General features: G+C 40.8%; 1 protein-coding gene and 1 pseudogene across 4 annotated transcripts; one reads left to right on the forward strand and one right to left on the reverse strand.

The window, feature by feature from the left end:
• Positions 1–3,740, reverse strand: part of LOC129837346 (39S ribosomal protein L45, mitochondrial-like) — a 7,845-nt pseudogene extending 4,105 nt beyond the window's left edge.
• An 836-nt stretch (positions 3,741–4,576) lies between these two features.
• Positions 4,577–27,854, forward strand: LOC129837329 (puromycin-sensitive aminopeptidase-like). Of its 4 annotated transcripts, none has more exons than XM_055903407.1 (23): positions 4,577–4,957; positions 10,636–10,726; positions 10,918–10,995; positions 11,198–11,319; positions 11,751–11,858; positions 12,178–12,378; positions 12,559–12,655; positions 12,755–12,788; positions 13,018–13,132; positions 13,301–13,465; positions 13,621–13,725; positions 13,895–13,955; positions 14,085–14,194; positions 14,327–14,390; positions 14,536–14,675; positions 15,780–15,914; positions 20,273–20,513; positions 20,980–21,122; positions 21,610–21,666; positions 22,090–22,197; positions 22,526–22,681; positions 25,368–25,415; positions 25,547–27,854. In XM_055903407.1, the coding sequence occupies exons 1-23, from the start codon at positions 4,664–4,666 to the stop codon at positions 25,691–25,693; spliced, it is 2,820 nt and encodes a 939-aa protein (XP_055759382.1). In that variant the 5' UTR covers positions 4,577–4,663; the 3' UTR covers positions 25,694–27,854. The 4 variants fall into 4 exon arrangements, with proteins under 4 accessions (XP_055759382.1, XP_055759399.1, XP_055759392.1 ...); XM_055903424.1 differs by having other exon boundaries at positions 20,273–20,492; XM_055903417.1 differs by having other exon boundaries at positions 10,636–10,720.
• Positions 27,855–27,875: the final 21 nt, after the last annotated feature.

Raw genomic sequence — 27,875 nt, forward strand, 5'->3', positions numbered from 1 at the left:
ATGTGGAAAGGGTAAAAGGGTCTGAATACTTTCCGAATGCAATGTACATGGGACAATATTTTAAATGTAAATTGCTCCTTATTTCAATAACAAACTATAAATTGTAGAAATTGATATACAAATATTAAAAGCATTTGAGACATATAAAATATGTGCAATATGAATATATTGTCCCCTTTACACTGTGTAATTTATTGACGGTCCCTAACTAGCCCCAGAGATAGGCTATCCAATGTCAAACCAACTTCGCCACTGTCACACACTAGTCAGCTGAAGCTAATTGGCAAAAAAAAGTTGGCTAGCACTAGCTAGCCTAGGTGACTTCAAGCTAAGACCTGGTCAGACTGTTTCAAGTTATCTAGAAGGCTGAGTGACTAACTGTGTACTGTTTTGGCAGAGTGAATGTACAAACACTTACCATGTGCGAACACACAAAAGACACCCACATTACCCCCCGCTGCATTTTCTTAATGACCAAGCCAAAAAACTAGGCGAAATCAGGTAGTTCAGATTGACAAACAAGATTAGCCTAAACAGACTTTCACAGCAAACTATATCAGTGAAAGGAACATATCCATCATGACCAGTGAGTCACTATCTCACTTCCATTAGAAATGCCTCACTGGAATAACTTGGGACACCACCCACCCCTTTCACAGATCATCTTTGCCTGGTAGCCAAGAGTGTAAGCAGGATAGAGAGCAGTTGATTTGGGTCATATGAGAGTGAGTGTATCTCTTACTGTGTGAGAGCATTGTGCACGTCAACGAAGATCTCCTGAGCTTTCACTGGGAACGCCTTTGTGGTGAACTCAGCGTCATGCTCTTTGATCTTGCGTATCCTGCAGTGGAGAGAAGGTTTGGTGTTCCCACTTTAAATGAACTACAACATTTAAGCCTTCATAAACCCTTTATAAGGCTTTCATGAATGGACTATAAAACCTTTATAAGTTTGTTTAAAGTGTGATCGGGTTTGTTTCAACGCCAAAGAAGTTAATGCAATATAAGAGACAAATAGGTACTCAGTCTAAGTCTAATGGAGAGTAATAATATCTAACAAGTACATGGCAGACAGTCTTTGCTAGCTGGGAGAATCATAAAACACGGGACGAGATGTTAAAACTGTCCATTGTGCCAATAGATGGTATGCGATTTGCCGTGATGTTGACAAAGTGGCATAGGAGGTTTATTTCTTAGACTGGGTTAAGATGTCAATTTTGGGACACATTCTCAGTAGTGTGCCTTCGAATCAGTGGGTGTTTCGGCCTTTAATCACTAAACACCCTCATCAAAGGTGGCCAGCTAAAGGGTGATCAAGCCTTAGCTTGTGTCCCATGCCCAATTAAGATTTCCCACGGGACTATGCAAGGCAGGGGCGTCCTCTTGCTTGCAACCAGCAATCCCGTCAAAACAACAACATTCATCCGGGGGGGGGGGGGGGACAGAAAAGGCCCAAGCATCCTCCTACGAAGCCAGAAACTGGACACCTAGCCATGGCCCGGGACTGGAAGATGCTTGTCGATATTGGCCAGCAACTAATTTTTCCACCTGAGATTGCTTCTACCAACCTTAGGCCAGACATGGTACTCTAGTCCCCTTCACGAAAGGCTGTGTACATCATAGAGCTCACAGTCCCGTGGGAAAACTCTGTTGAAGAGGCCTACGAGCGTAAGAAACTGCGTTACACAGAGTTGGCAGTAGACGCAACTCAGCGTGGCTGGAATGCAAAAGTCTGGCCAGTTGAAGTGGGATGCAGAGGATTCGTGGCTTCTTCCACCATCAGGTTGCTGAAAGAACTTGGAATTCATGGACAGGCTCTGCGGCAGACCGTCAGAGCAGTTTCTCAAGCAGCTGAAAGAGGCAGCCAGTGGATCTGGATCAAACGGAAGGACCCTTGCTGGGCTGTAACTTCATGACCCCCCCACCCCCACCTGAGAACCCAATTCAGATCCCTCCAACTTGAGGAGGGCATATGAGGTATGCGGTCAGCTGTAGGGCTGGCTCAGGGAAGAGGACGCCCCTGCCTTGCATAGTCCCGTGGGAAATCTTAATTGGGCATGGGACACAAGCTAAGGCTTGATCACCCTTTAGCTGGCCACCTTTGATGAGGGTGTTTAGTGATTAAAGGCCAAAACACCCAACTGCTGCTGTTATGGTTGTCTCATGTGCTGTGTTCCTACTCGTAGTCAGAGTATTTGAGTGTGTGTGAAAGATAAGGAACGATCGCTCAATATCCTACAAAAAGATAGATGTTAGAGTGTGACCCAGGAAGACTGTCTTACGCTAGCTGGGAGGCAGCACCCTGTTTGATCTGCTATGTGCGCTGTTTCAGGCCCTCTTTCGACAGACTGGAGAGACGAGCATCACCTTCTGGGGGGATATAGGGGTCAAACACTCCCGCTGTGGTAGTGGAAAGGAGAGAGATATTGGTTATTGTGACTACGTATATTATAAGCTTCATTGTAACAGTGGCAACCCTCTTAACTTTGATTCTGTGTACAACAAACCGAAGGTTTGAACTTTAAGATAACCATAATGCATGTGCTGATACTGTACCGGTCTAGCTCGCTTTGAGAACAAGTCTATAAAATATATTCTCAAAATGGCTGCCAGTCTTACACTACTGCTGATATGCAGTAATCAGCAGTAGTGTCAGACTGTCTGACATTTTGAAAAGTGTATACGCACATAAACAGGTCTGTACCAGTGCAGGCGATGTTGATGGCTCTCTCCACGTACTCCTGCCTTAGGACAACACCTGCCGCTCTGGCTTTGGCCTACTGATCTGCCGACGCTGCTGCCTTCCCTTTTATCCACACTGCGGGGGGAACGAAGTAGCGCTTCTTGGTCCTTACCGGGACAACAAAGGGCAGGGGATACCGTACCTCCAGCGAAGCCTCTGCATTCTGCATGAGGGAAAAGCAGGTGGATTAGATAAGAAATCAAGGAGTACCAGTCTATGCATAAAGGTTATAGCACAATTTGTTCATGTGGTTTGCAATTCATGGAGATTAGAGAATTGCACATCGTTATCAAATGGTTATTATTGTATGGTTAATATCATAAAATGATGGCACATTCGAGTATATTTTCGTTTATGCATTTAATTGAACAAACAACTTGGTTTTGGAAATAAATACAAAAATGCTAGTCAAAGAGACTGAAGAAAACTGTTATAATATGCAATTATGACATCTTATTAAGTTACATGTATTTTAGGTTGGCTACGGTGATTGATTAAAGAGTATAGACTAGCTAGGTAGCTAAACTGGTTTAAAACTCAGTCAGTTGAGTTGCCTTCCAAAAAGATCTGCTTGCTGGGTTAAGCTAGGTTAGCTAACTTAGCTAGCCACTACTGATTATAAACCTAACGTACAGCTTTCGGTGGCATTTTCTGGGGCTGAGCAGTCAATATTTCAATGAATTATGTGTAATTTATAGCTAATGTAATCAATATTCTCTCAAATAATACCTTCAATTGCTGAATCTCATCCGATGCAAAGGCATTAATGCCATCCTCATGGACGTCGCCATATTTGCTGTCAGACTCAGTTTGGGTGTGTTCAAGAACAATAGACCTGTGCTGTGCTGCGCATTGTTACGATTCTTCTTGAAACGTTTTGGGGGTCACTTAGGCTATTCCACCTTGCTCTGCATTTTAGAATAAACTATTACTGTTTAGGTTTTTTTTTAATCTTGAGAATCTGCTTTCAGTTATTGTTGGTTTATAGATCAAAGATGTATAGATCAGAAGACCAACAATCTAAGATTTGTCTACAAGGTGTGGCCCAATATTTAACTTTCTGTGCAACATAGTCATTCCGTCTGCATAGGCCATGCAGCATTTATGGTGAGCGCCAACTTATGCTTGGCTTCGCAATTGCATCACACCATCCATACACATCTGACCACATTTTTGGATCAAGCATAAATTGGCTCTTATGGATGCAGGCTACAATACCAGTTGCTTAGCCGTTGGACACAGATCATAAAGAGTTACATGCATTTAGATGACGGATCATGATAGATGATTGGTTGCTTTTTCATGACATGTTCTGAAGACTTGAGCAGCAGCTACTTCAAACACCTGCAGTGGCTGTGCACGTCTTCTTGGCAGCAGTAGGATTCTTAAGCAAACAACATATAGTTGATAGACAGATGTCTGCAATGACCTACAAGAGTCATGTGAGTAGCTAAGCCCTCTGACTACTGATTTCCATAAGTGATTTACACACACTCACTACTAGGCAACCATAAAAACGTTCACAACATAACAAGGTAAACAACCTGTTGTTGATGCAAATTCTTACTTATTTTCAGAGAGTGCAGATTATTTCATTAATTGTTGTTATTTATGCTACTATCTACTACTACTAGTAAGGAATGCCACAAACAGAAAGCATGTAATTATCAATTATGATTTATGTCAAATATTTTACATAACATATAGCTATATTTTTGGAGAAAAAAAAAGGTGACTGCAATTGACAAACAAACTCATTTAAAACCAAAAATATTGAATACACCCTCTTGTTCCAGTGTTCCTCCGCTTCAACGCGATGACGCTATTTCCTCGTCATACTGCGCTCCTACACACGTTGTTTCGGTGGATTTGAAGTGAGAGGGGAGGACTCTAGCTGGCAACATTTCTAGCTAAGGATTTTATGTTGCTAGTTCTCGGCCGTCGGGTTTCGCTGTCATTCGTAAAACGAGTAATTCCCCAAGATCCAGTTTTGCTGTCGAAGCACATTTTGCAGAACTTCAGAACTATCAAATTCCGAGTAATACACAGCAGCACCGTCTTCGCAAGCGCTACCAGACAAAATACAGACACCATGCCTGAAAGGAGGCCCTTCGTAAGGTTGCCCACTGACGTCTACCCCGTCAACTACGGGTTGTGCTTGAAGCCCGACCTCATCGACTTCACTTTCGAGGGCAAGCTAGAGGCGATTGTGAAGGTAGGTGAAGTAGTTGAAAGATAATTTGTATAGTACTTTGTCCATGGCGGGGACTCCCTTGTGTAATCTATTTTGCCTAATTTACAACGTTCGAATGGCGAACGGCAAAATGCTAACTAGCTAGTCGTCTAACGTTAGCGCGAACTCCTAACTAATGTTATCTACTAGCCCATGATGGCAGTGGCAAACAGCTAGCCTAACTCACTTTAGCTAGGTTGAAAATAAATGAGCGCTTTACCTGCTCTGAATGATACTGTCCAGAGTAACTAGCTACCTAACGTTACCTAGTTGAACCGTCATTCGCTAGTTAACTGTTAATACTAGTTAGTTAGATAGCTATGCACACTAACGTTAGCTCGCTGTCATTTTTGCAAATCGTTAACTGGCTAATAGTCACTACTACATTTCACTTGAAATTAATGTATAGTATGATCAACGTCAATGCACAGATGTGTATTTAGCTTAAATGCTAACGTTAGTTGCATGCCAGCGCACCGTTAGCATGCGCGCTAGTGCTACCTTGCTAACTGAGCTAATGTTTGCTAAATCATAGCTAGCAAATGTCTTCCTGCTAGAGAAGACCTCCCAGCTTCCTGTTAACTTATTTGGCAAGCGTGTTGCTAGCAGACCATGAAATGACAAAACACTAGACATTCACAACACCCGTGACGTGTAACATTCAGAACTCATCTTGTTTGATATGTACGACAAATTTAGCTAAATGATTCCTAATCATTGCCTGTTGGTGTAAACCAATTACTACATACGGATGGGCATGAGTTCTCAAAGCTCGCTCTTTAACCATAGATTTTTTTTTAATATACTGAAACTATTTGGTGGAATGTGCCTGGGCTACCCGAACATTTTGTCTTAAAAACAACTTTTGACTTGCGGGACACAACAAAAAAGAAACCAAGCCAAACATCACACCGTTTCTCTCCCAAAATTCCATTTCCCCTCTCAAAATTCCCTTTCCCCTCCATGTCTCATTCACTCAATTGCGTTCTGACTGCTCCCTACACACAGGCGTGCTGATTGCGCATCACAAGCTCCTGTTAGGCCTACATAAATAAATGCCTATAAAAATGTATCTAACTGATGGGATACACAAACTACATTCCTTGCCAAATGATGACAGTTTTCACAAATTATAAATGGATTGCCTATTTTCCGCTGGATTCACCTAGACTGACCAGTTGAAAGCTGTTATTCCTGATTGATGTGACTTGTTAAATCCACTGCAATCGGTGTAGAAGATGAAGGGGAGGAGACAGGTTAAAGAAGGATTTTTAAGCCTTGAGGCATGGATTGTGTATGTGTGCCGTTCAGATTGTGAATAGGAGTAACAGTATAACTTTAGTACGTCCCCTCGCCCCGACCTCGGGCGCGAACCAGGGACCCTCTGCACACATCAACAACGGTCGCCCACGAAGCATCGTTACCCATTGCTCCACAAAGGCCGCGGCCCTTGCAGAGCAAGGGGCAACACTACTTCTAGGTTTCAGAGCAAGTGACGTAACTGATTGAAACGCTATTAGCGCGTACCCGCTAACGAGCTAGCCATTTCACATCCGTTACATAGGCAAGACAAAATATGTCAGGCGCACTGGTTTGTGTCGAACTGCAACACTGCTGGGTTTTTAATGCTCAACCGTTTCCCGCGTGTATCAAGAATGGCCCACCACCCAAAGGACATCCAGCCAACTTGACACAACCGTAGGAAGCATTGGGTCAGCATGGGCCAGCATCCCTGTGGAACTCTTTTGACACCTTGTAGAGTCCATTCCCTGACAAATTGGTCCTGTTCTGAGGGCAAAAGGAGGGGGTTTAACTCAATATCAGGAAGGTGTTCTTAATATTGTGTGAACTTTGTCTGTGTGGGGAAATTAGGATTTGTTATCTGTAATGGTTATGATAAATTAGGCATTGTTGTGATCTGTTGGCATATATGTTAACTGCCCAACCCTAATACTACGCCACATGTGTATTAGACTTGCTTGCTTCATTAGATTAGTTTCTAATGGGTGTCATATTTGGTGCCAAATATGGTGCGTATATTGCCCTCGGATGTTTGCATACACGATCTTCATCTCAGAACACAGGCTACGAACACAAGTTACTTGTCATCATGTGGACATAACACTGGCTGTATTTCAATGACACTGCCGGGCTAAACTATTTTAGTTCTTGCCACACAAACATTGTCTAAATCTAAGAGATTGCTGTATGGTTATCTATGTGCCACTGATCTATGTTTGGTAGCCTATCCATAGGAGGACGGCACATTGTATTACGTAGTTGGTGAACAGCATTTTCCAAGGAAATTAGGCTAGATCAAAGGCTACTCTTGATTAGGCTACTCTTGGCGTTTAAGTGACAAATAGTTGTCAAGTAGGGCAATTTCAACTGCAATACATGGGCTATGTGTTGTCAGTTGCATGGTTGTTATTTGCATGCACATGCTATAATTTCATTAGCCAAGTTAATGACAAAGCCAGCCCATGATTTAAAAGTTGTCAGATAACCGCACAATAGCCAATGAGATGCATAGCGACGTGGCACCGTGCCATCACCGAGCACGCTCTATAATTACATCCCTGCCTTCTCGGTTACAACCTCCCAGCTCTCGATTTGAGTATCAAAATAAACTACGGCAGCACCCAACCGTCAATAAATGGGCCTAGCCTACTCTCTCAAAGCTGCATCTGAGTGTGCTGCTGGCTTCCGCCCTCAATAAGTCGGACGTCGACCGTCACATGAGCCGCTATCACATTGCGTTCTCGTCAGAAGCCCTACAGGATGTCTCTTTCTTTCCCTCTCTCCAAACCATCTTTTTCTCCCGTTCCGATCTCCCTGACAAGTCACAATGTTTTCACGGTGACACTGAGCCACTTGATCGCTGCTGTCTGACACATAACAGATTAGATTTACCCTTATAGTGGATATCCTAGTTTAGAAGTATTATATCGAGGCAGTATTATCGTTGAGGGACTCTAGAATGACTGCCCATCTATCTATCTATCTATCTATCTATCTATCTATCTATCTATCTATCTATCTATCTATCTATCTATCTATCTATCTATCTATCTATCTATCTATCTATCTATCTATCTATCTATCTATCTATCTATCTATCTATCTATCTATCTATCTATCTATCTATCTATCTATCTATCTATCTATCTATCTATCTATCTATCTATCTATCTATCTATCTATCTATCTATCTATCTATCTATCTATCTATCTATCTATCTATCTATCTATCTATCTATCTATCTATCTATCTATCTATCTATCTATCTATCTATCTATCTATCTATCTATCTATCTATCTATCTATCTATCTATCTATCTATCTATCTATCTATCTATCTATCTATCTATCTATCTATCTATCTATCTATCTATCTATCTATCTATCTATCTATCTATCTATCTATCTATCTATCTATCTATCTATCTATCTATCTATCTATCTATCTATCTATCTATCTATCTATCTATCTATCTATCTATCTATCTATCTATCTATCTATCTATCTATCTATCTATCTATCTATCTATCTATCTATCTATCTATCTATCTATCTATCTATCTATCTATCTATCTATCTATCTATCTATCTATCTATCTATCTATCTATCTATCTATCTATCTATCTATCTATCTATCTATCTATCTATCTATCTATCTATCTATCTATCTATCTATCTATCTATCTATCTATCTATCTATCTATCTATCTATCTATCTATCTATCTATCTATCTATCTATCTATCTATCTATCTATCTATCTATCTATCTATCTATCTATCTATCTATCTATCTATCTATCTATCTATCTATCTATCTATCTATCTATCTATCTATCTATCTATCTATCTATCTATCTATCTATCTATCTATCTATCTATCTATCTATCTATCTATCTATCTATCTATCTATCTATCTATCTATCTATCTATCTATCTATCTATCTATCTATCTATCTATCTATCTATCTATCTATCTATCTATCTATCTATCTATCTATCTATCTATCTATCTATCTATCTATCTATCTATCTATCTATCTATCTATCTATCTATCTATCTATCTATCTATCTATCTATCTATCTATCTATCTATCTATCTATCTATCTATCTATCTATCTATCTATCTATCTATCTATCTATCTATCTATCTATCTATCTATCTATCTATCTATCTATCTATCTATCTATCTATCTATCTATCTATCTATCTATCTATCTATCTATCTATCTATCTATCTATCTATCTATCTATCTATCTATCTATCTATCTATCTATCTATCTATCTATCTATCTATCTATCTATCTATCTATCTATCTATCTATCTATCTATCTATCTATCTATCTATCTATCTATCTATCTATCTATCTATCTATCTATCTATCTATCTATCTATCTATCTATCTATCTATCTATCTATCTATCTATCTATCTATCTATCTATCTATCTATCTATCTATCTATCTATCTATCTATCTATCTATCTATCTATCTATCTATCTATCTATCTATCTATCTATCTATCTATCTATCTATCTATCTATCTATCTATCTATCTATCTATCTATCTATCTATCTATCTATCTATCTATCTATCTATCTATCTATCTATCTATCTATCTATCTATCTATCTATCTATCTATCTATCTATCTATCTATCTATCTATCTATCTATCTATCTATCTATCTATCTATCTATCTATCTATCTATCTATCTATCTATCTATCTATCTATCTATCTATCTATCTATCTATCTATCTATCTATCTATCTATCTATCTATCTATCTATCTATCTATCTATCTATCTATCTATCTATCTATCTATCTATCTATCTATCTATCTATCTATCTATCTATCTATCTATCTATCTATCTATCTATCTATCTATCTATCTATCTATCTATCTATCTATCTATCTATCTATCTATCTATCTATCTATCTATCTATCTATCTATCTATCTATCTATCTATCTATCTATCTATCTATCTATCTATCTATCTATCTATCTATCTATCTATCTATCTATCTATCTATCTATCTATCTATCTATCTATCTATCTATCTATCTATCTATCTATCTATCTATCTATCTATCTATCTATCTATCTATCTATCTATCTATCTATCTATCTATCTATCTATCTATCTATCTATCTATCTATCTATCTATCTATCTATCTATCTATCTATCTATCTATCTATCTATCTATCTATCTATCTATCTATCTATCTATCTATCTATCTATCTATCTATCTATCTATCTATCTATCTATCTATCTATCTATCTATCTATCTATCTATCTATCTATCTATCTATCTATCTATCTATCTATCTATCTATCTATCTATCTATCTATCTATCTATCTATCTATCTATCTATCTATCTATCTATCTATCTATCTATCTATCTCTGCTATATACGGCATTTTGTTTATTTTCACTAGAGGTCATTGGAGTAGCTTTATTATAAAGCAGCCCTCTGACACCCTCCTGGTGTGTATATACATATATATTTTTTTTACAGAAATTAAAAATATGGCATTCTTATGTCATCCCAGGTATTTATACAAGGGTCTGCTAGTCCCCGATTTTACTTAGTAGTTGTGTTTCTGTCGTTTTCCCAGGTTAACCTGGCCACTAATCAGATTGTGATGAACTGTGCTGACATCGACATCATCACAGCATCCTTTGTACCAGAGGGAGGGGAAGGTGAGGGTGAGATTCTGTCAATTGTCTTTTCATTTTTCTCTTAAATATAGACAAACTATTATATAGTTTATATATTCAATGTATTTCTTCTATTTCCTGATTAGACCTGCTTTCCAGGCTTGTTAGGCACATTTGTATATTATTTTCGTATGTTATGGCAGCGAATATCAGCCTTGCATTTTTCCCCTTCTCTTTAGAAATTAATGCTACAGGATTCAACTATCAAAATGAGGACGAGAAAGTCACTCTGTCATTCCCTAGTGCTCTACAGAAAGGTAAGTTGAAGGACTCGCCGTTAACCAGAATGGCTACAGGGCTTTTTTAGGGTTCTAATGAACCCTCCACTCTCTGCCATTAATTATTCTTCCTGGTGTTTGACACCATGCCATGTCTTTTTGTTTGTAGTTGACAAAAACAAACCTCTTATTGTAGTAAAGGCTGAATAAACACGTTGGCTTTTTTGCACCTGTTTCCCAGGATCCGGTACATTGAAGATTGACTTTGTTGGGGAGCTGAATGACAAAATGAAAGGTTTCTACAGAAGTAAATATGCAACACCTGCAGGAGAAATCCGCTATGCTGCTGTCACACAGTTCGAGGTACAGTAACTAGGCGCTCCTCCTGTCCTGCATTACTTCTGTTACCATAATGAGTACAGGTTCTCTAGGCAGCAGAGTTGATTGCTTAACCCATGTTGAAATAGTGTAAAAGGAATGTGACTGCCATTTGACCACAATGTTTGAGGATTGTCACACCCTGGCTATAGGCTGAATGTTTTAGCAACCATTGTTGGAGATTCTTGATAATTCAACTTTGTAATCTCTTATCTTTAGAAAAAATGTGGTGGGGAAATGACATGCCCAGATGCTATATACGGCATGTTGTTTATTTTCATTTTTCACTAGAGGTCATTGGAGTAGCCCTCTGACACCCTCCAGGATGTTTGCCTGACCTAACACGCTGTGAAACGTGTTGTCTACTCTGTCTCGCTTAATCTCCTATGGTCTTTTCTCCTCTTTTCTCTCCTCAGGCCACGGACGCTCGCCGGGCCTTCCCCTGTTGGGACGAGCCAGCTATCAAAGCCACCTTTGACATCTCTCTGATAGTTCCCAAGGACCGAGTAGCCTTGTCAAATATGGTACGTGTCACACTAACTCTTCTGCCTGGGGACGCCAAACAGCTTGAGTCACATTTCGCTACTCTGTTGTTGCGCTCTACTAACATTGGCTTATGTAACATAAGACGGTCTTGTTGGGTCACTGCATTTCCTCCCATCTAGCTGCAAGAATTAGTCTGCTGGCATTCAAAATGCAACTGAATTAGTATGTTTTTCCAAGATGTCTGCCCTGTGGACTGTTAAAGGCTATGAGCTCATTCTTCAAAAGCATTGCTGACTCTATGACTTTCTGATTACATTTTCTGTCCGTACTAATATGCCCTTGTCCTCAATGACACAGAATGTCATCGATCGAAAGCCACATCCAGAAGATGACAGCCTTTTGGAAGTGAAGTTCGCCACCACTCCCATTATGTCCACATACCTTGTAGCGTTCGTCATCGGCGAATACGACTTTGTAGAAGGCCAATCGTCGGACGGCGTGACCGTACGCGTCTACACGCCTACCGGAAAGGCGGAACAAGGGAAATTTGCACTAGAGGTGTTGTTTTTACTTCTTTTAAACTTGGATAATGGTTAGACCAGTACTAAACACTAGTCATGTATCACAATGACTGTTTGTTATATTGATGAATGACTGTTGTGCTAGCAGCAACTATCTATTGGCGTCAAGTGTAAAATGGAAATGATATCTAGTTTTTTATATCCATGTTTCTCACAGGTTGCTGTAAAGACCTTACCTTTCTACAACGACTACTTCAATGTTCCTTACCCATTGCCTAAAATTGATCTAATAGCTATCGCTGACTTTGCTGCTGGTAAGTACAATTCAAATGACTGTATTTCAATGATTATATTGTGATGATAAAATAGGAATTATAGGTAAGATCTAACACGCTTGGTGCTGCCCCCTCCAGGTGCCATGGAAAACTGGGGCCTTGTTACCTACAGGTAAATCTAAAGTAATGTTGCTAAATTTGCAACTAATGAGAGGATGCACAGTTAGCCTGCCAGTCATGTTATTCCACAAAAAGATTATTTGATTACCACTAGCGGGAAATGTACGTGATTTTATATTCAGTGTATTTTATGCATGCTACCACTAGGGGGAGTGTGAAATGAATCGCTTTTGCGCTTGTTTTTCTTCGAGTTGACCTCGCTGTTTGACCTTGTTTCCCAGGGAGACGGCGCTGCTGATTGACCCGAAGAACTCGTGCTCGTCCTCACGGCAGTGGGTGGCCCTGGTGGTGGGACACGAGCTAGCTCACCAGTGGTTCGGGAACCTGGTCACCATGGTAAATGACCACTGCGCTCTTTGCTGCTTATGTAGAAACTAAAAGCGCTCTCCTGGTCAATGAGAGAAGGACATTACATTATTGAAGATGAAATAATATGATCAACGTTCTTCAATTGCGTTGGCGTATACATTGTTGTCCCGAATATGATCGCCTTTTGCCTTGTAGGAATGGTGGACCCATCTGTGGCTTAACGAGGGCTTTGCATCATGGATCGAGTACCTCTGTGTGGACCACTGCTTCCCTGACTACGACATCTGGACACAGTTTGTGTCTGCCGACTACACCCGCGCCCTGGACCTGGATGCGCTGGACAACAGTCATCCCATCGAGGTGTGTTGGCTTTAAATTTGCAAGATTGTGTGTGTGTGTGTACTGGATCCAAGTTTTCCAGTAGGTTTGAATGTACGTGAGGTATCTCTATCAGATGAAAGCGACCCTCGTACCGCGTTTTGAAAGCATGAACTGACTGATCCCCTGTACTGCAGGTGAACGTGGGCCACCCGTCGGAGGTGGATGAAATCTTTGATGCCATATCCTACAGCAAAGGAGCGTCTGTGATCCGTATGCTGCACAACTACATAGGAGACGAGGTGAGGAGCTGCTGCCCAGGCACACTGCCATGTTGTCCACTAATTAGTCTAGCTCTCTTTCATATACTAGCTAAAAAGGGTATTGCGTGAAGAAGTGTCTCTTAAGTATTTGTATATTTTCATCTCAGGCGTTTTTCTTTGTAAACCTATTTGTTTCTTCTGTCTCTAGGATTTTAGGAAAGGAATGCATTCCTATCTGTTGAAGTTCCAACATAAAAATGCAGCCACAGGTAACACTGTCAAGTCTCCTATAATTTCTCATGAATTTATAATGGACATGTCTGGTCCATTATAACAAGATTATTATTTGAGTGTTGTAATTGGTTGGTGACCACCTCTCTGCCCACCACCTCTCCCAGAGGACCTATGGGACTGTCTGGAACAGGCTAGCGGGAAACCCATCGCCCTGGTGATGAGCTCCTGGACTAAGCAGATGGGCTTCCCTATAATCGTAGTGGACCAGGAGCAGGTAAATAGACCACAATGGAAATTGTCTTTGGACAATATGAATGTACTGTTTTATGTCCTGTGAGAGGGGATCTCTCTGTTGTGGATATAGCTGTTTGTGTATTAAATAATCAAATACTTTTTGTTTTTGTAGCAAGGGGATGATCGCATCCTCAAGATATCTCAGAAGAAATTCTGTGCCAGTGGACCACATAATGGTAAGATAATATTTTCCAATAAATCAACACAAAAAAAGTCAAGTACAAATCGCTGGTTCACTACTTGTCACTTATTAGCTACATGAGACAAAGTTCCTACTTTGCTCCATCTCATTGGGTCTTGCTTGTGTCAATCATCCACCAGGTGAGGACTGCCCTAACTGGATGGTACCAATCAGTATCTGTACCGGTGAGGACCCCGGCTGTACCAAGCTCAAGGTGCTGCTGGACAGCCCAGAGACCACCATCACGATCAACAACGTCAGCCCTGACCAGTGGGTCAAGGTGAGGACAACCAAATTCCACCTATTACATCTGTCTAATATAGAATTGAGTTAAACTGAGGCCTTAAAATGTGTACTATAACCCTTATACAGAGTTGCATGTTTAGGGAATTACAAATCTGTCTAATAAAAGCGTAATGGATACAAGAACGCTCGCTTCAAGAGCCATGACCTTGAAGGTCTGCTTGCTTGGAGAATTATAAACGTTTGTGAATGGGCCGTAATATTCATGATTCTGAGTTTGTTTAGTGTTTACTAACGGGTGGGAGATCATTGGGAGTTCAGTAAACCAATCACCTGACCAAAAGGGTCGGCGAGAAGTTAAGCCAACCATGACCCTTGAAGGTCTTTGAAAGGGGTCAAAAGGTCACACAGATGGATATTGAAGGGGCCACTAGAGGGTCAGGATTTGTGAAGACCATATAAATTGCTGTTTACTGAAAGGACATCATTCATCTCTAAGTAAGTTTGGGGAACTGAGAACCATTAAAGAATAACCACTTGATTGTGACTTGTGGTTGCTTGAGTGGGATCATAGCCTGGCTAGTCCCTATCTAGTTAGCAACGCTAAAGAGGATCCACAAGGCCAGTGGTTCCCAATCAGGGGAACTAGGACCCCTAGGGGTACTTGGCCTATCCACAGGGGTACGTGATATAACTCATGAGACCATAGGCCTACTGCTAAAATGCACAAGGGGGTACTCCATGCAGAGCAAATTCAATTGGTAGGACAGTAACTGAAAAGGGTTGGGAACCACTGCACAAGGCTATGGTAGGGAGAGTGAAACTATGAGTGTGCCATTCAGTACAGAGAATGATCTGTGTACGGAGTTGATCAAAGGGATAGAAAATATCTCTTCCTGTTTCCTTAATGCTAAGCTGCACTTTTTATGGCTAGAATAGAACATAATTTTGTTTATTTGTTGGGTGGGAGTCACTCAAGCATATAAGGGCTTTCTTCCACACTTGCTTGTTAGGCAGATTTATTTTCCGCTTTAGCTAACAAGTTTGGAACAGCAAATGGTTTGGCATGACGCCAACAAAGTAGTGGAAGAAAACAGATTGGCAACAAGGCTATTCAACTGTCCTCCTCCTCCCCCTATAGATCAACCCAGGAACAGTGGGCTTCTACAGGATCCAGTACAGCTCGGCCATGTTGGAGAGCCTGCTGCCTGGTATCAGAGACCTCACCCTGCTGCCTGTTGACCGTCTGGGCCTGCAGAACGACCTCTTCTCCCTGGTGAGTGACAGACTACCGTCAACACTACACCAACATGCCCTTTAGCTCGACGCTAACGCCCAATAATAAATTGGATATGTATGGTAATGGTGCTTGTATATAAAGTCAGTCATGGACAGGGAAAGGGTTAGTACCTGTAACAATCATATTCAGGGAATGGCTTGAAAGTCACCGTAAAATAAAAAATCCTTTCTGCCACAAACGCTTCTTTCCTCTTCCATATAGCAAGGCCCCATCTGACTAGCCTAGCGCTACAGTAGCAAAGAAACACAACCTTTAGTGTATAAACAGATCATTTTTGAGGAAGCCCAGGGTCAAAGCTTCCCCTAAAATAAACTCTAGCTGCTTAATGTTGTAAATGTAAAGGAAACCCCAACATAGTGTCATATCAAATTGTGTTTGTCACATGCGCCACAGTGAAATGCTTACTTAAAAGCCCTTAACCAACAATGCAGTTCTAAGAAAAATAAGTGTTAAGTAAAAAATAACAAATGTCTTAATAGGGCGTTGGGCCACCACTAGCTTCAATACACCTTGGTATAGCTTCTGCAAGTTTCTGGAACTCTATTGGAGGGTGCGACACTGTTCTTCCATGAGAAATTCCATCATTTTGGTGTTTTGTTCATGGTTGTGGGAAAACACTGTCTCAGGCGCCATTCCGGAATCTCCCATAATTGTGCAATTGGTTTGAGATCTGGTGACAGACAGCCATGTTATATGGTTTACATCAGGGTTCCCCAACCCTGTTCTTGGGCCACCACTAGCCAGAACAGTGTAGGTTTTTGCTCCAACCCCAGTTGTAACTAACCTGATTCATCTTATCAACCAGCTAATTATTAGAATCAGGTTGGCTAGATTAGGGTTGGAGTGAACCTACCGGACTGTAGCTCTCCAGGAACAGGGTTGGACAGCCCTGGTTTACATAGTTTTCATACTCATCAAACCATTCAGTGACTACTTATTCCCTGTGGCTGGGGGCATTGTCATCCTATGGGGGCGTAGTTGGATTAGTTGTTTAGCAACCAAACCAACGCGTGTGCTACTATGGGCCAGAACAGACAGGGTTGGTTTAGACTGACACGTAAACTATATTTAGTTTATTGAAAACATACATTTGCACAATGAGCACGTGTTGTCTCTCAAATAGTTGTTGGTTAGATAGCTAGTGAATTTGAGCCATATTAGTATAGCCATGACATCAGTCAAAACAACATACAACTAGCTGAAGCGTACCACCTACGATTCCCCACATGGCAGCTTTTTGTCATTGTTGCTCGCATTCTGACCCTTCAGAATCATAACAACGCACGCCTTCCGGACACATCGATGCACGCATGTCATTTTTTGTGATGTTGTCAGCCAACCTGTCTATAGCTGTGGTAGCCAAAATAATTCTCTGCCCAGCATTTTTAATACCTTACCCTAATCATCATGATGATAATTGCTTGATTAACTCATGAACCACATCTGTGGTAGTGGTGCCTGGGTCATCCGCAACTGCACGACTATATGTATTAAAAAAGAGGCCATGGGCCGGACCCTAATCTGAAAATATAGGAAATGCGCTGTACTGTAGGCTACAGTCAGACCGCGGAATGTTTTTTTTTTTGACGGGGGTGTAGGATTTATTTTTGCCTAATTTAGATGCATTTCTGATTTAAAAAATATATATATATATAAATCTGACATTTTGGTAGGCTATTTGGAGAGCTTGGGCCTCAGGTTTAGGCTGTCCCTGTGATTTTCTTATGCACATTTGAATCTAAATTAAATGAATAAAAATGATACAATTCTAAAAGTAACTTCTATTGCCAATATGTAAAAATAGCCTACATAAAGCCCCAAAATTATATTGCAACCTGCAGGTAGAAAATATCCTGATTTTAAAAATAAATATCCTATAAATCACATTGGCTTTGCCTGTCTGCAAGGAACTTGAAACATTGTATGAACTTGGTCCAGCCGAAAGCTGGTGCTTGCAACATTGTGTAAAATATTCTGGGCCCTCAGTTTCCTGCACCAGTGAGCTCCAGACACACAGCTGTTGACTATTTGCGCAAGGGCTAAGAAGTAATCAGGAAGGCATATTTTATGACGTTTCCACCGGATCTGAGCTTTACTTTGTTTCCCCTTTCATGCTGAGTGGTAGGATAATCGAAAGGGAGAGAGCTGGAAAGATTGTTTAAATAGGTACGTTGAGGAAAATATTGTATTTCTCAATGGATGTAAAAAGATTTTGTTTACTTGCTGTTTGAAGTGAAGAAATTACTTTGAGAAGTTCCACGGTGATTGCAAGTTAAGACAATCAGAAATGGTATCAGATCATTATAGGCCTACATTTAGTCCTAGTCCTACTTCTATGCGTAATCAGCTGCGTGTCCTTACTCAAAATTGACAGGAGCGCTTCAAACAAAGGACAATGAATAAATTGACAACTTGTAAAGGGTATGAAATAAACCGAAACTTTTTTTTCTCTCGAGTGTAGCCTACGTTGTGCGCTTTGCAAACATACCCACTCCTAGAATGAGAACGGGAAGACTGTAATAATAATATATTGAATGCATTAACAGAAATAACTGTAACCAAACATTATAGATGAGAAATTATGGGAATTAACGGTAAATGTACTAGTGTGCCATCCCCGCGGCCTCCACAATGGATTAGTCCACTCAGAGGCGTGAATCAGACAGGTTTCTCATGTGCCATGATTGATTTTATTTTTTTATGTGTTTGTGTGCGGCGACTCGAGTACAAAAAATCTTGGTCGATCAATCAACAGCCTTTCGACCGAACTATCGACCATGTCGGCTAAATGGGTTCAGCCCTAATAAGGTTCTATCTACATTTTTGTCAAAATCTAGTTATTGACTTGTTTGGTTCAATGGTCTCTACCTATATAGTACTCTAAATACCCCAATTCATGTTGATAAGTTCAAAAGAATACAAGATAAAAAATGAACACCATTCAAATTAATGAAGGCTTGGAACTTTGAAGCCAGTTATCTCAATCATCTTTTTGCAGATGGAACCTTAGAAGTAGAAAGCTGTGAAAATGACCCAACATGTTTCTGATAAGTTTTCACTTCGGTTTGGATGCATATTTTATGTGGTAGGAAATACGATCAGCTTTTATGATGCTGATTTTAAGAGAGCACCTCTACAGATGTTCCCCTAACTGCATTCGCATTCTCTCAAGATGCTGAAAGAAATCATATTTCTCCACATATTTCATAATGTGCATTTGGTGGTGCAAGAAATGCTTCATTCTGCAGGAGTTAATATTAAGGCTATGTGAGAGGTTATAGACCTACAGTCAGTGTACAGATTTCATTTTCCATTTAATCCATCTGAACAGCAGGCTAAAGTTCCCTGTGTTGACTGTGGAATATGTATAGTGCCCCAAACATTACTTTTCTGGGCCTCCCTTTTCTTTATTTTCACCTCCATTTTGCCACATTTCACTTATTTAAACTCCGACATTCACTTTTTCTGTCCTTTCCCAAAAGTATTTGGTGATTGGCATGTAGGCTATTTGGTGCGTGTACAGTTAGGCCCAAAAGCTTATAGGCTTACGTACAAATGCCAGATGGCCTAAAAAGAATGAAAGGAAAAACCTCAATGTAGCCTATAGATATATAAATTAAACTTGTATGTATTTTCTCTTTATTCAACCTGCCCTTCATCTATACAATATTTAATGAGCCTAAACCAACCCCACGGATCAACCCGCGCATCACTACTGTGTGGAAGCACCTGCTTTCGATATACTTTGTATCCCTCATTTACTCGTGTTTACATTATTTTGGCAGTTACCTACCTGTATATGTTATTGTTTTGTGGCCATGTAAACGTAACTTATGATTGGGTAACGATACTTCTCCTTTCTCCCTCAGCACCCATGAGTATTAAGCTCTTCGACTAAGATATGTCATGTGCATTGATTCTTTGGCCTTTTTCTCACCAAAGCCTCTTATGAAGATGTTTACTGTAGACGTTAGATAAACAATGTGTAATCTAATCAACTTGTTTTCCTGCTTTATCCTATACCTCAAGCTTTGTCCCATTCATTCAGGGCTCAATTACAAAAACTGTACATAACATCACAATACTGTGACTCTTACCAACTTTTCCCCTGCTCTTACCTCTTCTATTCCTCTTTTACCTCTTCCCCTCATTCTTCATATTCCTTCTCTTCTATTCCTCTTTCACCTCTTCCCCTCATTCTTCATATTCCTTCTCTTCTATTCCTCTTTTACCTCCTTTATTTTCCTCTTCTATTCTCCTTCTACCTCCACCCCCCCATTCCTTTTCTTCTTGTCCCCCATGTTCATCCTATTAATCATCTTCATCTTCCTCAGTCGCGCGCTGGCATGATCAGCACGGTGGAGGTGCTGAAGCTGATGGAGGCCTTCGTCAACGAGCCCAACTACACGGTGTGGAGCGACCTGAGCTGCAACCTGGGCGTTCTCTCCTCCCTGCTCTCCCACACCGACTTCCACGAGGAGATTCAGGAGTTCATCCGGGACCTGTTCACTCCCATCGGCCTCAAGCTGGGCTGGGAATGCAAGCAGGGCGAAGGTGAGCCCCCTGGGGCCGGTGGTAAGAGCTAAGAACTGAGCTGCCGAGTCATTCCGGAGTCGATCCTCAGCCTTAAGCACCAAGTCACTTGATGTAGCTCTGATTGGGTTGGATAGGTGTAAGAGAGATGGTAATCAGACTACGTTGGACTCTTGATAGGGTTGGTGGGATTTATTTTCTGTTATATTGCTGACACCTATACGATCCTTTCAGATCTGCTCAAGTGCCTAGGGGTTAGGGGCTAAGGGTCAGGTTTGGAATTAGGCAAGTGTTTTCTGTAGTAGGGGTATCAGCCCAGAGCTGGTGATGTATGAAATTACTGGCTCCTGGATTGCCTAGCAGTAGATAAATTCTGTCTTTTTGGATGAATTTCAGTGTGTCAAAGCACTTGTTTTTAACGTGTTTGAGACTGACTGGCGCTTTTTTCCCTTTCCCCTTCTGTTCTCCGGCCCCCGGTTCTTCTATTCCCCCCCCCCCCCCCTCTCAGGTCACCTGGATGCCCTGCTGAGGGGCCTAGTTCTGGGGAAGCTGGGGAAGGCGGGACACAAGCCCACGCTGGAGGAGGCCCGGCGGCGATTCAAAGACCATGTGGAAGGCAAGCAGATCCTCTCTGCAGACCTCAGGAGCCCAGTAAGTTGTTCTGCCCCCCCGTCACACACACACACACACACTTATTCATAGAAACACACACGTATTCTTAACATGTGGTTACATAAACAAAGGCCCCATTCCAAACTAACCTTTGCCCTCTAACCCTAGGCTCTTGATGACTTTCGTGAATTTTTAAAGGATTTGATTGGTCAGCAATTTGATAATGTCTCCACCTAGGCCTCTGGTTGGCTAAGTGAAGCTTCTTCAGTACTGCTTTCACCTGTCCATTAATTTCAATCAATTGTGGTCAACATTTCAACAATGGGCCTGTAGTCATGTTATTGATTCTACTTTCAAACAGTGACTTCTCATTTGTAGATCATTTAAGTGCTAATGATAGTTATTTAGTACAATCATGACTGGAAGTAGATGCCGTTTATGATGAGACAAAGACATAAAATTCTTGTAAAATCAAGTGATGAAACCATATTGAATGCCCATGTGTATGGTCTTTGTTTCTCTTCAGGTGTACTTAACAGTGCTGAAGCATGGTGACAGTGCCACGTTGGACACAATGCTGAAGGTAAGTCACACCAGCTAATGGTGTATTCACTAGTGCACACCGTAGCAAAATGTTTTGTAACGAAACCAAGCATTTCTTATTGGATAAATTCAGATTAGTTCCTCCCTGTTTCTGCTCATTTGGTTCTGAGACAATACACCCCAGCCAGGCCAGCTGGTTGGAGATCAGTCTCCTCAATATCATGAGTCATATATTGTATCATGAATGATTTCAATAACATTTCCTCAGTCAGATGAACAGGATTACCAGCTCGTTCCATGTCCTAGACTCTCGTTAGAGCCTCATCAATAATCTGTGACAGATAAAGCTTTAATCACAGTCAATTGATATAATTTGATGTTGTCCTATAAATGTCACAAAGGTAAAATATGTATATATTTTTCTCTCACGTTATTGCTGTCTAATCTCTCCCATCCTCTTCAGCTTCACAAGCAGGCTGACATGCAGGAGGAGAAGAACCGCATAGAGAGAGTGCTGGGAGCCATCTCTGCCCCTGACCTCATCCAGAAAGTCCTCACCTTTGCCCTCTCGGTATGTGCACACAACCATTCTTGCCCTGGCAACTGGAGTGTGTTACTTGCTCCTGCTATTTTGTCAGGAGAATATAAAAGACAAAACAGAAATCCCTAGAAACATTAGTATTTACACCTGGTGTTCTATTTACACCTTGTGTTCTTTTGGTCTCGCTTTTATGGTATTCTTCCTTGAATATAGCCGGTGCAATTGTTAACACTGGTGTTAACTAGCTTTGTAATTGTAGCCTTCCTAGTTGTTTTGGTCATAGGAGTTTGCTTATAGGATGAGCATGATGAATATATGTAAATTGGCAAAAACAGACCCCTCTGTTTCCCCTACCCAGGAGGATGTGCGTCCCCAGGACACGGTGTCAGTAATCGGGGGCGTGGCCGGAAGCAGTAAGCATGGAAGGAAAGCCGCCTGGAAGTTTGTCAAAGACAACTGGGAGGAGCTTCACAACCGCTACCAGGGCGGCTTCCTCATATCACGGCTCATCAAGGTAAGGGCTCCTTTCATTAAGCAATTTCTCTCCAAAGCATTGTTTAACTGTTCTTATTCTCATATTTTCCTCAGCTCCTCAGAGGGCACTGTATACAGTGCATTTTGAGAGTATTCAGACCCCTTGACTTTTAACACGTTACGTTACAGCCTTATTCTAAAATGGATTAAATAAAAAACTATTCCTCAGCAATGTACACACAATACCCCATAATGACAAAGCGAAGAAAGGTTTTTAGAAAAGTTTGCAAATTTTTATTCAAAACAACAACATAAGTATTCAGACCCTTTGCTATGAGACTCGAAATTTAGCTCAGGTGCATCCTGTTTCTATTGATCATCCTTGATGTTTCTACAACTTGATTGGAATCCACCTGTGGTAAATTCAATTGATTGGACATGATTTGGAAAGGCACACCTGTCTATATAAGGTCCCGCAGTTGACAGTGTACAGTTGAAGTCTGATGTTTACATATACCTTAACCAAATACATTTAAACTCAGTTTTTCACAATTCCTGGCATTTAATCCTAGTAAAAATTCCCTGTCTTAGGTCAGTTAGGATCACCACTTTATTTTAAGAATGTGAAATGTCAGAATAATAGTAGAGAGAATGATTTATTTCAGCTTTTATTTATTTCATCACATTCCCAGTGGATCAGAAGTTTACATACACTCAATTACTATTTGGTAGCATTGCCTTTAAATTGCTTAACTTGGGTCAAACGTTTCGGGTAGCCTTCCACAAGCTTCCCACAATAAGTTGGGTGAATTTTGGCCAATTCCTCCTGACAGAGCTGGTGTAACTGACTCAGGTTTGTAGGCCTCCTTCCTCACACACACTTTTTCAGTTCTGCCCACACATTTTCTATTGGATTCAGGTCAGGGCTTTGTGATGGCCACTCGAATACCTTGACTTTGTTGTCCTTAAGCCATTATGCCACAACTTTGGAAGTATGCTTGGGGTCATTGTCCATTTGGAAGACCCATTTGCGACCAAGCTTTAACTTCCTGACTGATGTCTTGAGATGTTGCTTCAATATATCCATATAATTTTTCTTCCTCATGACGCCATCTATTTTGTGAAGTGCACCAGTCCCTCCTGCAGCAAAGCACCCCCACAACATGATGCTGCCACCCCCGTGCTTCACGGTTAGGATGGTGTTGCAAACAGTAGTCTGGCTTTTGTATGGCGGCCTTTCAGGTATCTGAGCGGCCTTTCAGATAATGTCGGTATAGGACTCGTTTTACTGTGGATATAAATACCTTTGTACCTGTTTCCTCCAGCATCTTCACAAGGTCCTTTGCTGCTCTTCTGGGATTGATTTGCAATTTTCGCACAAAAGTATGGTCATCTCTAGGAGACAGAACGCATCTCCTTCCTGAGTGATATGACGGCTGCGTGGTCCCATGATGTTTATACTTGCCTATTATTGTTTGTACAGATGAATGTGGTACCTTCAGGCGTTTGGAAATTGCTCCCAAGGATGAACCAGACTTGTGGAGGTTTCTTGTTTACAAGAAATTTGTGGAATGGTTGAAAAACGATTTGTAATGACTCCAACCTAAGTGTATGTAAACTTCTGACTTCAACTGTGTATCAGAGCAATAACCAAGCCATGAGGTCGAAGGAATTGTCCATGGAGCTCAGTGACAGGATTGTCGCGGCACAGATCTGGGGAAGGACAACCATCTCTGCAGCCCTCCACCAATCAGGCCTTTATGGTAGAGTTGCCAGACGGAAGCCACTCCTCAGTAAAAGCCACTACTCTGTAAAAGCCACATGACAGGCCGCTTGGAGTTTGCCAAAAGGCACCTAGGACTCTCCGACCATGAGAAACAAGACTTTCGGGTCTGATGAAACCAACATTGAACTATTTGGCCTGAATGCCAATTGTCACGTCTGGAGGAAACCTGGTACCATCCCTACGGTGAAGCATGGTGGTGGCAGCATCCTGCTGTGGGGATGTTTTTCAGCAGCATGGACTGGGAGACTAGTCAGGATCGAGGCAAAGATGAATGGAGCAAAGTACAGAGATCCTTGATGAAAACCTGCTCCAGAGCGCTCGGGACTTGACTGGGGCAAAGTTTACCTTCCAACAGGACAACGACCCAAAGCGCACACAGCCAAGACAGCCCAGGAGTGGCCTCAGGACAAGTGTGAATGTCCTTGAGTGGCCCAGCCAGAGCCCGGACTTGAACCCGATCGATTATCTCTGGAGAGACCTGAAAATAGCTGTGCAGTAACGCTCCCCATCCAACCTGACAGAGCTTAAGAAGATCTGCAGAGAGGAATGGGAGAAACTCAAAATACAGGTGTGCCAAGCTTGTAGTGTCATACTTGAGGATGTAATCGCTGCCAAAGGTGCTTTAACCAAGTACCGAGTAAAGGGTCTGAACACGTATGTAAATGTGATATTTCTGTTTTTCATTTTTAAAACTGCAAATATTTCTAAACCTGTTTTTGCTTTGTCATTATGGGGTATTGTGTTTAGATGATTGTGTATAGGAAAAAAACGTTTACGAATAAGGCTATAACGTAACAAATGGGGAAAAGTCAAGAGGTCTGAATAATTTCCGACTGCTCTGTATATATTACAAGAGGAATGTATTATGGAAGACTGGTAGCTTTTGATTTTGGTCCAATGACCTAAGCCAACTCACTTGTATTTTCACCCCTCTTCACAGCTCTCTGTGGATGGATTCGCCATTGACAAAATGGCTGCTGAAGTGAAGGTGAGCATCATTGGTTTATACGTCTTTTAATATAGTGGTCTCGCTCAATAAAATGGTTAAATGTTAGCTATACTTATTTTAGGTAACTTCTGCCGTTCTAATTCTAAACGCGGCCATTTTGTGTCTTCCAGAGTTTCTTCGAGAGCCACCACGCACCGGCGGCTGAGCGCACGGTGCAGCAGTGCTGCGAGAACATTCTCCTGAATGCCGCCTGGCTCAAGCGCGATGCCGACGACATTCACCAGTATCTACTGAAGCGCAAAGCTCCCCCGGTCTGAACACCCCCCCCCTTCCAGCGCGGACCTCCCTGCATCATAGCTGCCTCGGCCCCCCCTTCTCAGTCCATAGACGGAGCGAGCATACTCAAAGCAGGCTTAATTTCTCTAAAAGAAAAAATACAAACGACGATGACGTCAACAAACAAGCCAAGAATTTAACCAAGTGTTGAAAAAGAAAAGACTTATACATAAATAACAAAGCAAATTCATTTGTCTGACAAGGAATGTATTTACCCCCATTCTGCCCATCGGAAGATGATACATGAGTTAGGTTACTGGGGTTTAACACTCCCAGATATGATTTGCGGAATGGCTATCCCAGGGTGCATCCCAAATGCCTCTCCATTCTCTATTAGTGCACTATTTTTGACTTGAGCCAAATTATTTGGCTCAAGTCAAAAATAAAGTGCCCTGGTTAGTGCACTTTATAGGGTTCCATTTGAGATGCACACCAAGTCTGAGTGCATACTCACACTCCCGTACAGTTACGACACGCAAAACATGAACACTTGCATACACACACAGCCTTGCATCGTAGTTTGAAAACTGTGAATTAATTTCTCATCACCCGCTCCTACTCTATGGAGAAAAAAAAAGCATGAATTATATATATCCTGTGTTGCTGTTCACTTTGTTTGTTTTCTGTACAAACAAATTATTTTATTTTTTCCTGCCATCGGAGTTTCGCAGTTGCTGGTTTTTACCCAACAGGTGTTGTGATTGGGTAAGAGCACAGTTGGGCAGAATGGGGTTAATATAGCGTGTGATGTTTTGTTGGCGGTAGTTAAATGAACTCATGGCACTGATCTCCATTTCTAATAACGGTTAGGACAAAAGGTGAGCAGCGCTAGCATGGTACTACATGTATACTGTTTAATGCAAGCATTCTTGCAAAGACGTTCCACAAATCTGAATAGAGATGTTCATCATTACTTTACCTGCCCCTCTTCCCCCTCCATCCATCATCCTACTCTGGCATTTGATACATACCATCCCCACATCAACAACCCCCCCCTCCTCTCTTCTGTCGCCTGTATTATCAGCCCTCTGTAAAGTTACAGAATTATGTATAGTATGGCAAACGACAAACATGCATATTTAAATTGTTACTTCATCTGCCACATTATATACAAAATGACATCTTGTTTTCAAATTATTATTTTTTTTTTTTAAAGATGCAGTGATTTATTTTAATGTTGAGGATAAACTTTCATTGATTCTTAAGAATTAGTAAAACAACACTACTTGGGCCTTTAGTGCAGTTAACACCAGGAAACTTTAGTTAAAGATTATGTACTGGCCCAGTTTGAACTTTGAAATGATAGGATTTACTTAACACTGCTATTGAACTCTGACGCCTTAAATTGGTCACGTGGTTTGCAATAATTATTACACAGAAGTGGGTGATATTCCACTGCAAAGTAAAATATATTGTTTCTAACATAACAGATCTACACACAGACTTGTTGAACGAGTATATCTACATAGAATTTGATGTGGCTTAGAAAACATTTACCGGAGAAGATCATCTAAATAATTGTCACTCTTTCCCTGGAACATTTGTTGTGCTTTTGTTTAAAAATACAGTTGGTGTTCATTAAAGTAAAAAAAAAAAAAGAAGAAAAAAAGACTTCAACAATGTGAAACTAGTAGAGTTGGTTTATGATTGAGGTGTGAGTGTGCATGCCTGGAAACCAGTTGATATGTAATTTAACCATTCTTAATCCAATTTAATAAATTTTTGTATGATCCTAATAAGCAAAAACATGATCATAAATAGATTACAAATGGTTCTAGGAAAAACTGCAAAAGAAATTAATGCTGTAAATAATTAAAGTTGACCTAAATGAGAATAAAGAAAATGGGTATGATGTATAGATGGTGGGAAGTAAAATCAGTCTTGCGGTGGGGGATGTTGGTATAGCTGAGATTTACATGCCGTTATATTTTCATTGCAGTATTAGGCTGCAGTCCAACGCTTTGTGCTAGTGGGTGGGGAAAAGAATGACTCCGTTTTTCATCATCTGATTATTCAAACTTCGTTTTGAATGTCACATTGCTTCCGAGAAAAAAACATTATTGGCAGAACGGCTGTGACGCTAGTGTTGCCAAAGCAGAAATTAAGATGCAGTACAATAAAGTAACGTGGTCATATCCTTCACTATGAGAGATTGTCTTTTCA

This window comes from Salvelinus fontinalis, chromosome 3 (assembly GCF_029448725.1).
Source record: "Salvelinus fontinalis isolate EN_2023a chromosome 3, ASM2944872v1, whole genome shotgun sequence".
In the NCBI taxonomy this organism is placed as follows: Eukaryota; Metazoa; Chordata; class Actinopteri; order Salmoniformes; family Salmonidae; genus Salvelinus; species Salvelinus fontinalis.